Raw genomic sequence first — 17,775 nt, 5'->3', positions numbered from 1 at the left:
CTGCTGCTGTCAGTCAAATCCAGTGAACAGAGTGAGGGGCAGGGCCGGGCCGTGTTAGTCTATGGACACACACAGCTCGGCTCAGGAGCAATCAAGTGGCTTGCTATGGGGGCAGACACAGAAGGAGGAGCCGAAATTGACAATGGGGGACCCCAGATGAGGAGGTAAGGGGCGTCTCTGTGCAATACCTTTGCACAGTACAGGTAAGTATAAAGTGGTTTATTATTTTACTTTCAAAAAAATTGACTTTACAATAACTTGTGCCAAGTTAAAGTAAATTCTCCATGTTCATGATAAAAATTAATGCTGATAGAACTTTTTCTCAGTTAGATGCATATTCTCAAACTCCTTTCCATCTTTTTCTGAAATTAAGAAAGGCTAAGGTGGGGTTGAAGTTGCTAGGAGATGTAAGGTGCCCTTTGATGTAATATTCAGAATGCACTACAAATCTCAGCAATGTTAGTAGCCTAAAGTTAACTGAAACTTGTGGCCCCTGTTCATAATGCACTCTACAGTCCCCCCACAGTCCACTACATTGGTAACTACACTGCACTTTGAACATGGAAACAGTCAGTCCAGCAACAAATAGTTAACCAAATACTGCAGTCATCATTTAATGAATGAGGTGAAACTAGTCCCAGTATTTAAAACTATGATGGATAGTTTTCGATGTGTCCGTTAAGATATTTTATGTTCGATACTAGCATTCCAGATGTGCCCTTTTACCTTAAAGAGAACATATGTTTCCTGTAAGGAAATTGGTCTCTAAGATCACTGGGAAAATAGTGCAGGCTATGTGTAAAGTTAGACATACGGGTCACAGTCTTAATTAGGAGAATGCATTATAAATTAGATATGTATCAGTTTGGAATTTCCAGTTAAAATTCTATATATCAAAATTTAGCAAAGTGCATTGCCCTGCAGAGGAAAGTGACACTTGTTTTGTTTTCAGTCTTGATGCCAACAGCTTACAACAGGATATATCATAATAGGAAACCGTATACATGAGTATTTTACCATAAGAGCAATGAAAAATCATATTTTGGAATGGCAAGGCCACCATATAGAACATCCACGCAGCATACTAAAGCTTATGCATAAAAACCAGAGAAAAGGACATGTCAGAAGATGACGTGAATAATGAGATGTGTGTTCTTAGTTGTACGTTGTACAGACTGGGAAAGCACTGAAATGGTACGGCGGACTTTCATTGCTATGCCTTCTCATAATTCTGCTGTTCTGTCCACAAGGCTGATGAAAGCAGCTTCTTGCAGTAAGAGGAGTACCGCAAAAAATGCATTTTTTGGTCTGCAGATCTGTGTACCTGAGGATCTCTGTGCCCAGCTACACTGGACACCACAGTATTTACCCCACATTGCCCTTGCATTTTATCATATTCCATTCAGAAAATGTTGGTCACTGTGTGGAGCTTTTCTGGTCCCAGGGGAGATTTTCTCTGCATGATGTTGCAGAGAACGCGCTGTGATTGGTGGAGTGGCCATTCACATGACTTTTTCAGGACCATTATGGCTGCTATTGTAAGGTGGCCATGTTGTTGCTTTATAACAGGGCACCTTAAGGTCCTTTTGTAAAAGCTACAGAACATGTTGATGCCAAACTAATAAATACTGTAAAAGCTGTTTATTGGAAGGAATCAAAACATATAATCATGTTTACTATATTTTTTTCTCTCAATCTATATAAATATAGAATCTACTTATGTATTTATGTTGTTATAACTTAAACTACAGCCAAAAGTATAATTGTGTTACTAAGTGGCCGAGCGTTCTTTTTTGACTGTGTCTGTACTAACCTTGGATTTGCTTCCAAGATCAAAGCTTTCCTTAATGTGACTGATGTTGAATGGAATGTGATTGTTAGGCTATATCTGCTTTCATTAGCTGCATAGTCTGACCTCCTAACTTTTGTTTGTGCTTCTATCCCAGCTGCCTTACCCCATGGTCAAAGAAGTTCAACGCCTTGTAGTGATATAACAGCCACACCTCCTAGCAGCCCTCACCACATTTTATCCTGGCAGACTGGGTAAGTCTTTTTGCCTAATAGATCATTAGCATTTACTCTTAACTACCTGCCTTTTCATTAAAAGGAATTGCTGGAGCATTCCATACCATTCTTATTTGTCAGACAATGACATCATGGGGAGTGTAAACAGACCTCCTAAGTGGCTGGAATGAAAGGAATGTGGATAGGGGATCCTTATTAAAGTAATCCTGCGAGGAAGGAATTGCGTCAGCTGCCCTATCAGACTTGTTTTTTTAAAAGTGCAAACTCAGGCTTTCATCCTGATCATGGCTTCAGTACCTAGTAAGTCACTGACCTAGCACAAGGTTGCAGCCAGTAAATCTGAAAACCCCAAACTCATTAAGCTGAGTTAAGTTTTTGGTGTATGTTTCCAATTTAAAATGTTATCTATGTAATGCTAGCCAGTGCTTCAAAAGTCTTGTCCTGGGTACCTGTATATCCGTTCACTTATCTTCTAGAGTACCCTGGTAACCCCCATAGCTCAAGGACAATTGGGGACAGGGCTGGGCTTATTTACAATAATAGCTGGCTGCTATCTACACAAGAGCACCCTGTATTTTGGGACTCCTGGGGTGGTCTACAAGACAATTGAACCAATGTGAAAGCAGTTGGACATGCTAAAGTATATCATGGGCATGGCAGTACTAACATGATCAGTACTACAGACTAGTTGTACACTACATAATGGGGGACATTTATCATTTCTGTTGCACAGCAAGACACAGCAAGACAATGCTAAACAGGAACAATGAGGCGAATTCTGCAACAGGTTTACTTTAAGAATTCAGCTAACTAAAGCTTCCTCCTTCCTCTACTGAACTCTAAGGTAGCTCTGCAACAGGACTAAACCTGCCCCTTGCATTTGTTTGAAGGGAAAACCCTTTTTTTGCTGTATGTGTCACATACCATTCTAAATCTGTCAGTTTGCTGCCCACAATTCCAGGAACAAGGGTTACAAATATGCATAAAACTGTTGCAAATATTTTGCTAAATGAGAGGCAGCCTGATTTTGTGTTTTAATCATGTCCCTACTTTACCATTTAATTTTGCATTACTTTTGAAGCACTTGGTGACCTGTTTTTCCTTCCCACACACTAATGTAAATGTTCAGCTAGAGTTTATTCCATTGCCCTGAGAAGATCTGATGCGTTCTTTACATACAAAAGAAAGCTGCTGTGTATTAGTAGACATTTGTGCAGATCTAAATGCATTGCTTAAAGGAACTAAACGAAACGTACAGCTAGCTGTCCCATGATCGATCACATAACCACTGATCACTCAGTTCTCTTTGTGCTCAGAGTGGAGAGCGGTGACTGCCAGTCACCGCTCTCCGCTTTGCCCATCCAGTTCTCACCGGAGTGCTGACTAGGAGAGGGGGCAAGAGAACTGGCTTCAGCTCTCAGTCACACGCTGAAAAGCAGAGCCAGCTTATAATAAGGCAGCTGGGTGGATCCCAACAATATGGTCGGTGTCCTTCCAGAGCCCGGTGCAGCTCTGCGACGTCAGCTGATCGTGGGCCCTAAAAGCACCTATTAGGGCAGGTATCTGATAACCTGCCATCTGCTTTAATGCCATGGCGTGGAATCTTCATGCCTCCAATGAAATTAGAGGATCAGATTTTGGAGTGTAATTGCCTTGCATGTGATCTCTGTTCAATTGCTTAGGTGTCAGTTAAGAAATATTCAACCACAGTATAGGAGGTTGGAAATTTTTTCATCTTTAAGTTCAGAGTCCTTTTTTATGAAATTTCACTAAATACTAACTTATGTGCAATTCTGCTGCTGGTCTTCTTCTTTTCCAAGCTGTACTAACTTGTCACTAATTAACGTCTGCCTCACTGTATCTCTACTTTTCCTCCCACTGCTCTCCTCTGCTCAGAGATGAAACAGAAAACTCACCCACTTTGGATGGGTCTGAGTCTTCAAGTCACCAAAGTACTGATGAATAGAGGTATTGTATAATGCTTGTACATATCCAAGTGACCCAGTCACATTGTGCATGGAAATTCATCTTCTATATCATTTATACCTCATTTATTTAGATAACATCCATTTGTGGTTCAATGAACAATCTTAATGCCAAAGAGCAGATTTTACTGCAAAATTAATATTCTTGCTGGTTATTCACAGCTAGCTGTAAATATTTACATGCATTCATTCCCTTGTTAAATGAAGTGTGTGGTCTTTTCTATCAGCTGGTTGTAAATCTTAGTAGTGGGTAATAATTTTTTGAAAACCTTTTTGTATGTAGTTTATTATATATGTACATGGGGTAGCCATATTTGTGCATTACACTCTGCAGGGCTACACAAAGGTTGTACTTCTGACACTGCAATTATATGAATGAGCCAACATACTGGAAACAATGCATTTTCTGTGCAGCTTATATCTTATTGTTAAAATGTAGGTCTATTCAAAATAAAGAAAAAAATCATATTCAGTACCATCTCTGCAATACATCCAAATTTCCCCCTCATATTGTATTCCAACAGGGAAGAACTCAAGCAAGGCTGAAAATGCTGCTTTTTTTCCTTTCCTTTTCTTCCTTTTTACACTACCTTTCCTACATTTAATTACTGTATACTATCTAGGGAAGCAACCCTAGAACAGAAAGTGTTAGGACTACAGAACACCTCTCCCTTCCCTTAATCTCCATAACATGGGGGAGGTGTACAGTAGTTCAGAGGGAACCTGTGCTGAGACTGCTTGAGATAATGCCGCAGAGCCCACAGGAAGTTAACAAGATCAGTGGGTTTTTAGAAGGATCCACAGGTTTTGTTTTTCCCCATGTATCAAAGAGATACAATAAAACACTTTAACCCCTTCGTGCCTACGGGTAAAACAAATCTAAATGCCTAAGCACAATTTTGCAACTTTGACATGCGTTAGTAAAACCGTACATATCATCACATCTAATTTGTGCATCCAGGTGGATTATACCTTGTTTTTTTCAGGACGAATTGTGCTTTTGTTTGGTGGTAAATGGCAATGATATCTCCTGTTTTATTTATTTATTTTTTATCAAAGTGTAAAAAAAAAAAATCTTTTATATTTTTTTTTATTTAGCTGTATATTTCTTGGTACTACCATAACCTTTCACCAAATTTAATTCTCCTGCTCCTGACGATTGCAGTGATTCCACATATGTGTATGTTACTTGTTGTACGTACCCATAGTGCAATCCAAAAACAGTGTGCATATTTATATTATTGTTATCCTACATAAAACACACTAATACTAGCTGACACTGATACTAGATTAAAAAAAGAAGAAAAAAAATCATGTCCAAAAAAAACCAACCTGACCTTTAACCCTGGCCTTGACCTTGACCCAAACACACTGGTCTTGATCTAAGTATTTTTTATTAATATATATATATATATTTTTAAATACACTTTTTTTTCTCTCTGCAAGGAAAGAGAGAGAGATGATGTATCTCTCTCCTCCATTCACAGAGAAAGAAAACACGGGGGGCGGACTTCACAGCGACTGATCACTGCTATAGCAAATCAGAGAAGGGATATACGGCCCCTTGGAGAAAAGCCCAGGCTAGTGGGGCTGCATATTTGTGTTAGGTTAACGTGAATGGGGTTAAAATGTGTGTAAAAGACAAGGAACTCTTTTTATTTGTTCCTCTTTGATCTGATAAAGATACCATATAAAGTACCAACCACTTTCTAACTCCTATACTAGCTACCCTATAAAGAGAAGATGCATATACTTCTCTAATCTCAGGGCGCTCCAGTCTGGTCATGTGATCACCCCAATTGCCAGCTTCAGTGAAGAGGAGAGAGCACGGACAACAAATTAAATGCCTGGGCAGTGATTTCACCCTTAGGCTTACTATGGGGCATCCACTGTCAGCTGTCCCTCCTCTCTCCTGAAGCAGCTGCTGGGAGCCTATCATGGGACTGGACCGCCCTGGGAATAAGTATAGGTATCTTCCTTCTACAGATTAGTAAGACCCCTTTTTACACTAAAGGCACTTTTCAGACGTTTTAGCGCTAAAAATAGCGCCTGAAAAGCGCCTCTCAAGCCTCCCCAGTGTAAAAGCCCGAGTGCTTTCACACTGGGGGCGGTGCACTTGCAGGATGGAAAAAAAAATCCTGCACGCAGCGTCTTTGGGTCGGTGCAATAGCGATGTATACACCGCTCCTGCACCGCCCCTGCCCACTGATTTCAATTGAAATCAGTGGGCAGGGCAGCGCTAGCAAAGTGCCTGCAAAGTGCTTCGGCGGCGGCACTTTTCGGCTGCTTTTAACCACTTCTTAACCCCTTCTTTGGGGTTAAAAGCACCCTGCTCCCGCCTGCACAGGGCTGGTAAAGTGCCACTAAAACTAGCGATGCTTTACCGCTAACGCGCTCGCTCCTCAGTGTGAAAGTGCTTTTATAAGTTAGATGGTTGGTGGGAGTAAGTTTAAGCTTAGTTAGTTCTAGCCTGGACTTCTGCTTTAAATAACACTAACAGGTCTCATTCTGCCCCCAGCTTTTGACTGGACCATGAAAAGAGAAACAGCAGGCTGATGAGCTCATCTCACTGCTCTCTCCTCCTACCAAAATATTCCTTTTTAGTACATTAGCTGACTGGCCCAGTGCACTGCTTCTCCCACACCCACTCTGAGCTCTACTGTATAGTAATGTATCTATTTCTTTTGATTCATCCTCCATACACATCAACATTCAATCAGCTGTTTGGACAAATAAATTGCTGATTACACAGAACAAAGAGCAGTAATTTATGTAACTGAAAGTAAAATCTGGAAAATGTGACATTTTATTTCTAGATGGTAAATATACAGTGTATTTATTCATGAAAACACTTTATTGAACCATTTCCTGCCAAACTAAACATTTTATAATTTCCAATGTAATTTGACAACTAGCTAAATAAGAAAAAAAAAAGAATTGGGCAACCAGCTCAGTCCATTTATAACTACCAAGGGAGGTGCAGGTCATTACAAGCACATACAGCATAATCCAGCAGTCAGATGTTTAATAAAACCAGGGAGGTCCAATTTGCACACAACTGTAAATAAACGTATAAAGCCACACACCTGCTCGTATCGCTTGCGAGAACACCAACACCGGGATATAAGTAGTGGTGACTAAATGACTGGGTTTTTAAAGGTATACTAAAGCTGGCCATACCTTAGGCTATTTTTGAATGAACATTATACAAACATTCTCTGTACATTCGATGACTTGACAAATGTCGTTCAAAAGTACATCAAAGTTTTGTTTACATTTATTCTAAAATGAACTCTTAAAAGCAATTCCCTGAAAGAAGACCATATTCGAGAAATATTTTCCATTCTGCTTTGTTCGGATTTTTATTGGCACTATGGTAAAAAAAAAAACAAAACATGGATTTGACCCAAGTAACGATTAGTCAAACAAAAGGTTTTTCTAAAGGATGCAATTAATATGAAATTTTACTACTGTATGGCCACCTTTACCAGCTAAAGACCTCTCAGCCAACTAAGGTCTCATGTAAACAGGCGTTTGCTTTCCTGCATTCGAGGTGCAATTTAAACGCACTTCAAATGCATGGGAATTCAGGCTGCACCATCTCCTCTTCCGAATACACCAATATTTAATTTAATAAATAACGACACACAACAAATTGATGGCATAAAATTGGCCACAGCGCAGGGGCGTTGCTAGGTCTACAAAAGATCTGGGGCTAGAGCCCATAGCAGCGTAGTAAAGAAAGTCATACGCTTGGGCAAGCATACACATGTATATATAGTAATATACGTGTGTGTGTATATATATATACACAGAGAGCCCCCCACTTACATCAGGGTCCCCAGAGAGCCCCCTTACATCAGGGTCCCCAGAGAGCCCCCCTTATATCAGGTTCCCCAGAGAGCCTCCTCCTTACATCAGAGTCCTCAGAGAGCCTCCCCCTTTCATCAGGGTACCCAGAGGGCCCCCCACTTACAACAGGGTTCCCAGAGAGCCCCCATTACATTAGGGTCCCCAGAGAGCATCTCCCTTGCATCAGGGTCCCCAGAGAGCCCCCCACTTACATAAGGGTCCCCACAGAGCCTCCCCTCCCCTTGGAGACCCCTGCAGAGACTCGGGGCTATTGGCCCCAGATTTGGGGCTATAGCCCCAAAAGCCACCCCCTATCGACGCCCCTGCCACAGCATGTTTATTGATTTTATTATTTAAATAAATAAAAGCATATTACATTAAGTCTTAAAATAGCACCACTGAATAAATATAAATGCAATTCCTCCCTCTAGATATAAAGGGTGACCGTACCACATAACATGCCTTGCGACAAGGTGCGGAGCTTGTTGTGCCGACACTGACCAGCTGGCAATATTCCCTCAGCGGGGCCTCTTTATATAATGAGCCCCACTGTTTTGGAACCTTCCACCAGATCACATGACATTCCAGAAAATTCCCCTACGTCATATGATCACCGTTTTCCTGCCTATTCCCAATTTTAATTTTTTTAAAGCGGCCTTACCCCCTTTTATAAATACATTTTATTTATTGTTTTAAACACAGAGTGCGGGGCGGCTGCATCCCTATGTTGTCGGGCTCAAAGTTTTGAGCCTTCCTATCTCGGGGGATTCCTACTGACTCCAATGTAGTGGTGTAGATGGCCACCCAGAGGCTGCATTTGGCCTGCTTTGGTCACAGCATGTTCCATTAAAGCACAGCTAAACTCTTACAAATACATTTCTGGACTCTGGGATTTTTGGCAGAAGACACATTGCAAATTCTCCTTTGTCAAAAAAATGTCTTCTTTCCCCTAGCAATGTGTTATAGTCTGTGTACATTGTACAACACACATGCAGTGGGGTGTGTGCTTCTGACGCGTTCTGAGCATCTGTAAGATGCTGAGAATGGACAAAGTAATTCCTGTGCACATGTGCAGGAGTTACTTCATCAATGGCTGCAGGGGATGCCTGAAAACCTGACATTAGCAGCAGAGGAGATAGTGGCAATGGAAGCCAAAATTGCACAACACTGGAGAAGGCCACACTTGTTAGGTATGTGTGCCAAGATGTGCAAATTTGCACATTATGGCAGCAGCCCTCCAAGCTGGCAGCATTTTTTTTTCCCTTTAAGGTGCATTTAAAGTGCAGACCAGGAAGGTTAAACATAGCCTTATCTTGTCTTGCTGTGTTTTTCGTTTGAACTCTCACATTTGAGCAGCACTGCATTTAAATGGAAAAAGCTGCTTTTTGACAAGAACACCTGTCTATATGAACCATAAGACTGCTGTTTATTTTGCATATGTAGCGCACCCGCTAAAGAGCCGCAAGTAGATTGGGGATCCCCCACCCTGCACAGCCAGGCACACCGAATTTCCACAGGCACTCACTGTCAGAGAACAGTCTGTGACTTTGTTTTGTTTGTTTTATTAAGGGATATGAACTTGGATAGGTATTGGAAATTATGGCCACTTAACTTCAAACAAACTTCAGGGACAACTTCTCCTACAGTGAGGGACAAAAGTATTTGATCCCCTGCTGATTTTGTATGTTTGCCCACTGACAAAGAAATGATCAGTCTATAATTGTAATGGTAGGTTTATTTTAACAATGAGAGACAGAATAACAACAAAATTTTCAAGAAAAACACATTTCAAAAAAGTTATAAATTGATTTGCATTTTAATGAGTGAAATAGGTATTTGATCCCCTATCAATCAGCAAGATTTCTGGCTCCCAGGTGTCTTCTCTGCAGGTAACCAGCTGGGATTAGAAGTTCTCTCTTAAAAAGGAGTGCTCCTAATCTCAGCTTGTTACCTGTATAAAAGACACCTGTCCACAGAAGCAATCAATCAGATTCCAATCTCTCCACCATGGCCAAGACCAAAGAGCTGTCCAAGGATGTCAGGGACAAGATTGTAGACCTACATAAGGCTAGAATGAGCTACAAGACCATCGCCAAGCACGTTGGTGAGAGGGTGACAACAGTTGGTGTGATTATTCGCAAATGGAAGAAACACAAAATAACTGTCAATCTCCCTCGGTCTGGGGCTCCATGCACGATCTCACATTGTGGAGTTTCAATAATCATGAGAACTGTGAGGAATCAGCCCAGAACTACACAGGAGAATCTGGTCAATGATCTCAAGGCAGCTGGAATCATAGTCACCAAGAAAACAATTGGTAACACACTACGCCATGAAGGACTGAAATCCTGCAGTGCTTGCAAAGTCCCTCTGCTCAAGAAAGCACATGTACTGGCCTGTCTGAAGTTTGCTAATTAACATCTGAATGATTCAGTTGAGAACTGGGTGAAAGTGTTGTGATCAGATGAGACCAAAATCGAGCTCTTTGGCATCAACTCAACGTACCGTGTTTGGAGGAGGAGGATTGTTGCCTATGACCCCAAGAACACCATCCCCACTGTCAAACATGGAGGTGGAAACATATGCTTTGGGGGTGTTTTTCTGCTAAGGGGACAGGACAACTTCACTGCAATCAAAGGGACGATGGACGGGGCCATGTACCATCAAATGTTGAGTGAGAACCTCCTTCCCTCAGCCAGGGCATTGACAATGGGTCATGAAAGGGTATTCCAGCATAACAATGACCCAAAACACACAACCAAGGCAACAAAGGAGTGGCTCAAGAAAAAGCACATTAAGGTCCTGGAGTGGCCTAGCTAGTCTCCAGACCTTAATTCCATTTAAAATATGTGGAGGGAGCTGAAGGTTCAAATTACCAAACGTGAGCCTCAAAATTTTAATGACTTGGAAAGGATCTGCAAAGAGGAGTGGGATAAAATCCCTCCTGAGATGTGTGCAAACCTGGTGGCACACAAGAAACGTCTAACCTCTGTGATTGCCAGCAAGGGTTTTGCCACCAAGTACTAAGTCATGTTTTGTGAAGGGGTCAAATACTTATTTCACTCATTAAAATGCAAATCAATTTATAACTTTTTTGAAATGTGTTTTTCTGGATGTTATTGCTGACTATCAGTCAAAGCTCTGTAGCATTACATCGTGCTATTCAACACAGTATTCCTCAGCTGTAGTAAAAAAGAGTGAGGTCCCATCCTGGCTGTGCTACCTGCACCACATGACTGACTAGAGTTGCAAATCCTTCCAGAGCTACCTGTTCCCATATATGTAATTTAGCTGTTCATTTGAAATTCCCCCTCACTTTTTGTACTGGGGACAATGTTTTACCAAACCGGAAACGTAGCAGGGAAAAGAACAATAAAAAGCTGTCAGCGGTTCAGGTGCTTATTGCGCTTCTAAAACAAATGTTTTGGCTATAGGTCCACTTTATCTGGTTGACAGCCTAGCAGTGCATTTGGCATCTGATAGAAGTAGGATGGCTGTCCGTTATATATTTGTTTGTACACTTGTCTATGTACACTATAATCACGGCAGTTTGTATTTCTTACAGGACCTACGATAGTTACTACCTAGATTCTGCTCTGTATTCTGAATTACCTGATGTCCAGTGGTACGGACAAGAAAAAGCCAAGCCTGGGACTTTAGTGTGACCCCTTTACCACAGCGCCATTCGGAGATCACCTCACTGCCTCTCATTTGCCTTACCCAGATGCACTATCATCCCACACCAGCTTCAGCTACAAGCACTTTTCATTTTGAAACCTGCGAGCGAGGAAACCAGTTCAAGCCCCATCTCTAAACGTACGGCTGTTCCCGGAGAACCACGTTGCTACTACTGACTATCACGTGCCTCCTGCTTTATGTATATTGAGAAACTGTGAAAGACTCTTTCATACTCCACCGAAATCCTTTTCTATTACTCGGTAATAAAATCATCACTGTTTAATCACAAATATTATCTTTGTAAGGAAGTGAAACTAAATAAGAATATCAAAGAGTTGATGTTTAGGCCAACAGAGCACTAGTAAAAACTAGCTTTTTTTTTTTTTTTTTTTTTTTTTTTTTAGTTGTTTGTCTTATTTTCAGGGGAATCTACTATTCTATATTTCCTAATTCACTTCTTATTTTTTTAGGTATTAAAACTGGCTAATTGTCTGTGAATTGTGGTCAGTTCTGTTCTAACCAAAGATAAATCAGGAAGGTTGCAAATTGCTTCCTATCTAGATGTGACTCTTTAGAACCCGACATATAAAGTGAAATAATGGCTGTGTAAACCCTATGGATGAAGAATGCGTGGTGTCTCTAGACAGGCCAATTGCTGTTTTCTTTCATAAAGTCTGGGGTAACTGATGTCACTAACAGAGCTGCCTTTAGCAGTGCACAATGGATTGTAGATCATCTTAAACCACTCATTTGTTGCTATTGATGACATGGTAAATCTCCGTATGTGAAAATCTGGTCTTGTGAGTTCCCTTACATTCTGATGTTGAGACCCACAATTTAAATTTGAAAAAACATCCACCATATAACAAGAATGGTGATAACAAATTTTAAGAACTGATGCATAGCACTTGTTCAGTGGCAGTCTTACCTTATTCAGGGAGTTGCCGATGTGCATTTTTCCAAAATGATTCGCATTTACAAAGCTTTTTCAACTAAAATCTAAAACACAAACTATATAAAATGTCCTGAGAGATTTGTTATTTTTTTTCTTTAATTTCAAGACTGTGGTCTAGCAATCAATACAAAAGTGAAGACTAATGCAAACACAACAACTTCTGGTCCAATTTCATGCACTACATAAGTCAGGCTTGTGCCATCTGGAGCAATTCAGTTCCAAAAGGAGCAATTCAAAAGGAATCCAGGATCAATCGGGACAATCTTTACTCATGCTCGCACTACAGAAAATTGCTGTAGAGTTGCCTAAGGTTTAACCTGTGTTGTAATGATGATTACACTTGCAAAACCACTATATTCCAACTACTCTTACCCGGATATACTGAATCTAATTATAAGAACGGCATGCCTGTAATGTGCTTCTGCTGCCAAATTAAGATGAACGGTTGTTCTAGTGAACTTGTGAGACTTGACTCTTTTTCATAGCAGTTTGGTTTGCACAAGCACTGTGAATTAACAAAACAGTTGGCAGAATAACCTGCAATTACCCTAAAAGAAAAACAAAAAACTTTTTTTGTAAACCTAAATAATGTATTCAAATACTAGGCAACCATAATTCCTCTAGAGGTCAATTTCATCAGTCTCACAGATCATTTGGGAACATTGTCAATGATTAATTAAAATGACCACAGCACTTATTTTAAATAAGGGTATTAAAAATACCGCTCTTGTTTTTAGCTACTTGTGTGGACCATCAAAATATTCTACAGCCAATAAATTATTAGTCACTGAAATTTAAAAAAGCTAAAAGTTGTCACAATGTACTGCACGGAAGTGTTTCACTGATCTGAGATTTTATACTCCAATACATATTGGTGCTGCCTTGTTTATGCAAAAATCATATTTTCACAGTGCTATCTACAGCTTTGCACAGTATTTTATTAGCAGCAAGGCTTCAGAACTTTTGTTTATCCAGCAAATTCTTTGGTGGAGATGCTGCCTTGTTAAATTCAAGGTTGACTTTAGTTAGAAGGAATTTTAACAAGAACCGATAGGGTCCTGTTTACTCATCAACAAACCTTGCTATAACAGGAGTTTACTATCCATTTCAAATAAGAAAACTTGGAAAAGATCAAAACTGGAGCAACCAGAATATGAAGTAGCTGTGCATGGCAACCAATCAGCTTATATCTTTCATTTTCGAAGCTTAACTGAACAAGCTGAAGATAGCTGCTGTTGGTTGCCATGCACAGCTGCTTCAGTTGTGATAAATTCCCCCCATTAACTTGTGGTCCAAATTAATAAAGCAAGAAATAATATATTTGTACCTTGTAACCATTTCCTGAAATACCTTAAATAGTGTACATTTGTTGTACATTTTAGTTTGAAATTAGGCAAGGTCCACAAATAATTGTAAATTGCTAAAGCATTGCTGGCAATTGCTGCGCAAAGAAAACAATATGTACTTTAGTGTGTAACTTAAAGGGTAAGTTCACCTTTACAGAAAAATCTGTAAAGGTGAATTTACACAGGATGCCCTCCTCAGGCCCCCCCCCCCCCCAGTCCCGCTGACCTGGAGCGCGGCGATCACCCGCATTGACACATCGGGTCACCGCCTCACCGATCTGGGGTTTAGAAATCCCCGTAGCTTAATCTCCAAAATGTACCTCATCAGGAGGTACATTTAGGAGCATTCTAATTGGTCGGCGCCGTCACATGGGTGGCGCCCACCAATCAGAACTTGCATCCTGTCACCATGGGCGAAGAGGAGAGAAAGCCATGGACAGTGGGGATACGAGCTGTCAGTGCGGGGGATCGCCAAACTCCGGTATAGTGGGACCGGGGGGGGATGGGGAGGGCGTCCAGTGTAAGTTCACCTTACATATTTTCAGTAAAGGTGAACTTACACTTTAAAGTAAAAACCTTTTTCTTAGTTTTGTATAGAGTGGAGAGGGATTTTTATTGTTGTCTGTGTCAGCGTTAGGGTAATTCACTCTCTCCATTTGTCGTGTTTACCATTATCATCGAAAGTAAAAGAAAATCCCAAATTATATTATTCCCAGAAAAGTGAGATAATCTACCAATGAGGACACTAGTTTGGTGACCTGGGGGGCCCCAAGGGTTTCCCCTAATTTGCAAAGATTTCCTCTCACTTCCAGTTTTGGCTATGGGACAGGAAGCAAATGTAAATATCCCCAATGGGACACAGATGGCAAAAAACATCTGACAGGGTTTATTACCCTTCCTTACTCTATCCAAAAACGGAAAAAAGTTTTACCTTATAGTTCTTCTTTAATCACACAGAGGTCAAAAATACACAGGTGTCTTCATCAGGCCAAAGACTTATAAAAGGAGATTGTATTGTCTTTGGCCAGTTTTAGGGCCTCTGTCAAAGAGCTTTTGGTTGCGGTCTGAAGGAGGTCAAATGCACCTGTCAGTGAATTCTGAAAGATTTATTTGGAACAAGCCCAAAGCCAATTGACACAAGCCCCTACCTGAATGCAGTTAGATATGTTGTGATGTCAGTAATCCATTTGATCTTACCTTAAATTGCCTTGTGTACAAGAGCAGTCACTGAGACCTATCACACAAAACCGAACATTATCATTAAAAGTAAAATTCTGCTTGTCCTTCTTCATAGTTTTTTTATACTACACTGCATGTGACTATTCGGACACAGGAATGTGTGGTGCACTTCAGGTACCTCTGCAGCTCCAAAATCTTTTTTTAAGCAAACTATCTTTGCCGGTAAAGATTTTCTACTTTATGGAATACACATGAATTTGTATATCTACATAGATGATGGCATCTCCACACACATATAAGAATAGGTAAATATATTAAAATAATACCATGTGGCTCTAAGAACACCTTATATACTGTGTCTATACAGGTATAGCTTTATTGTGCTAATTTTGCCGCTAAAAGGTCTACTTTAATTTAAGTATTGCTGAATAACTGCCAATCAGCCTCTGTAATTACACATCTGGGAAAATGTGGCCATACAATACAAAACTTGAGACATCCGAAATTATGCACATTTATGAAGTACTGTAAAACAGGTACTGTATCTCTATATTCAATTAATTTACTTTATAATTTCCTGCACTGGAAGCGGTTTCTTAGATGAACAAAATTAATTTACTTGAAAATCGCCTTTAGTTAATATGGATAGGAAAATTCAGATACAAGTCATACAAAAATATCTGGATATTTCAGATATGTGTTACTTAGGGTAATGACAGTTAGGGAAAACATTTCACCCTTATATTGACCACTAATGGCTCATAAAATCTCATGGCATTAACTTGTCTTTATATCTAAATCTTAGGATAGATTGTTCATAATAAAAGTAGTTTTTTCAACACATGATAACAAGCACTTAAATGATACATAATTGTATAGAACTACTAGTGTTTCATAACAGTGGCCAAAACATCATGCAGGCCTGAAGTCTGATTAGTGATCAGGTCTGATTGTATTGTACAAGTACCTGCAGTATGGACATTGTCTTACTAAGCAAGTCCTTATGTCCACATAAATTAGGTCAGCCATCAAACATTATATTTCCAGGGTACCTTGTTATAGTTTCCAATAATAACTGACAAATCCCAAATTAACAAACAAAATCTGCAACTAGCAATTATACATCCCTCTTGCTGTTCCTATAACACTTTAACATACTACTGGTTTATTCGATTGGGACGCTTTTGTTTTTATATAGCCAGACTATCTGGTGTACAAAATACTGTAAGGCAAGTTATTTTCTTACAAGCAGTTGAGAGAAACTGGGAAGTCAAATATGGTTTTACTTCACCCAGTATTAGTTTTAGTTGGGGAAATAGCAAACCTCTTTTTTCAGGTGCTACCAAGATGACCAGTTACTGCTTAGATAACTAGGTGTAAAGTTTTAAATATATTAATGTCGATAGTTTTAATACAAGTTGTGAAAAAAGGCAAAAAAAAAATAAAATAAATAAAATTAAAAAACAAAAAAACAAAAAAAGGATTTTAGCTTCACCCATTAGGAGACAATTGGGCCAGCAGTACAGCTCGCTTTTTCGTCTGCTAAAGGGTTAAATAATTTAGGTTGCGCCTAAACAAGACTATAGAGCATGTAAAGTTACTTTTTTTTATTCTGTTCATCTGTAATCAATGAAAAATATGTATGTTGTAGAAAAGTAGCAGAATTTTTCAAAAGAATTCTGCCATTAATTTATTCTTTTTGTATTAAGAATTTGTATAGTACCTTTACATTTTGCAAAACAGTGTTGTTGACACTTCCTTATTAAAGCATTTTTAAAATCAAAGCCTGGTGTTTTCTTTATTGATTTATTTTATATTGCATAATACATGTAGCAACAACTCACGGTGGAGCTGCTGGTTTAAGCGGGCCTGTCCTCTTTGCTCTACACCCTTCTTAAATTGTTCACTCCCCTTGACACAACTGTAGTGCAGTGTTAAAACAATATGAGTATTAACTTTAACCCACAATATACACTTACAATTAGGGTTACCTCTACCTGGGTGCTGGTAGCTCCACCTGTAAGAGAAATGACAACACTGCACACAAACTTCAATAATGACCAAAAATAACTTCTTTCTTTGAGTAAGTAATATATTTATATAAAGAGTTATTTCAAAGAATATACTATCACACCAACGTAGTGTGATAGTATAAGAAAGGATTATGACAATCAATAACAATCACAGAAATGTATATGTATATACTGGTATGAATCTATACCCGGGAGTTCCCTCTGCTCTAGACTTTAAAGTCACTATACTAAAATGCAGGGCCCTGCAATGAAAAAGGCAGTCCAGACGTCTTCAGTCTTCGCTAGCTTTTATAATTGTAATCCACAATGGGTTCCTCCTGGGTGTTGCGCAGTGTAGTATAACACACTAAAACAATTGTAATCCAACAGGGTAACTAGGTGTCTTTATACGAAGAAACAAACATCTAACATCCGCTCTTGAACACTGAAGTCTATTCAGATGCAATGCTCTCCGACTTAACTTGTTCCGTGGGACTATCAGTCCCGGCAACACTCTGTACAGTTCTAAAGATGTGTGTGTAATACTCAAATAAACTTCTGGGTTTTAACCCTCTCACCACACAGGATCCAAGCAGATGAATGTCTCCGGTTCAGCAATTCTCAGTTCCGTATGGAGGCACCACATCGCCGTCACACTGTTCTGTTCACAAACGACCGGGAGTCCTCGGTTATCTCCCCACGGGTCTTCCGGAACAATCACGTCTCTTGTCCAGCTCACTACG

The 17,775-nt window shown here is 39.9% G+C and overlaps 1 protein-coding gene across 5 annotated transcripts in view; it reads left to right on the top strand.

Moving 5' to 3' along the window:
* Nucleotides 1-16,804, top strand: part of FRMD4A (FERM domain containing 4A) — a 566,280-nt gene extending 549,476 nt beyond the window's left edge. For 4 of the 5 annotated variants that reach the window (XM_073619521.1, XM_073619519.1, XM_073619523.1 and 1 more), the window contains exons 22-23: nt 1,947-2,043; nt 11,428-16,804. In XM_073619521.1, the coding sequence (XP_073475622.1) occupies nt 1,947-2,043; nt 11,428-11,527 (197 nt within the window). In that variant the 3' untranslated portion in view covers nt 11,528-16,804. Of the gene's footprint in view, nt 1-1,946; nt 2,044-3,921; nt 3,994-11,427 lie in introns of all 5 variants that reach the window. The other variant, XM_073619520.1, reaches the window with a different exon arrangement.
* Nucleotides 16,805-17,775: the final 971 nt, after the last annotated feature.

Source organism: Aquarana catesbeiana, linkage group LG03 (assembly GCF_042186555.1).
Source record: "Aquarana catesbeiana isolate 2022-GZ linkage group LG03, ASM4218655v1, whole genome shotgun sequence".
Classification (NCBI taxonomy): domain Eukaryota; kingdom Metazoa; phylum Chordata; class Amphibia; order Anura; family Ranidae; genus Aquarana; species Aquarana catesbeiana.
Note: the sequence above shows the minus strand (reverse complement) of the source record. Positions and strands in the feature narration are given on the sequence as shown.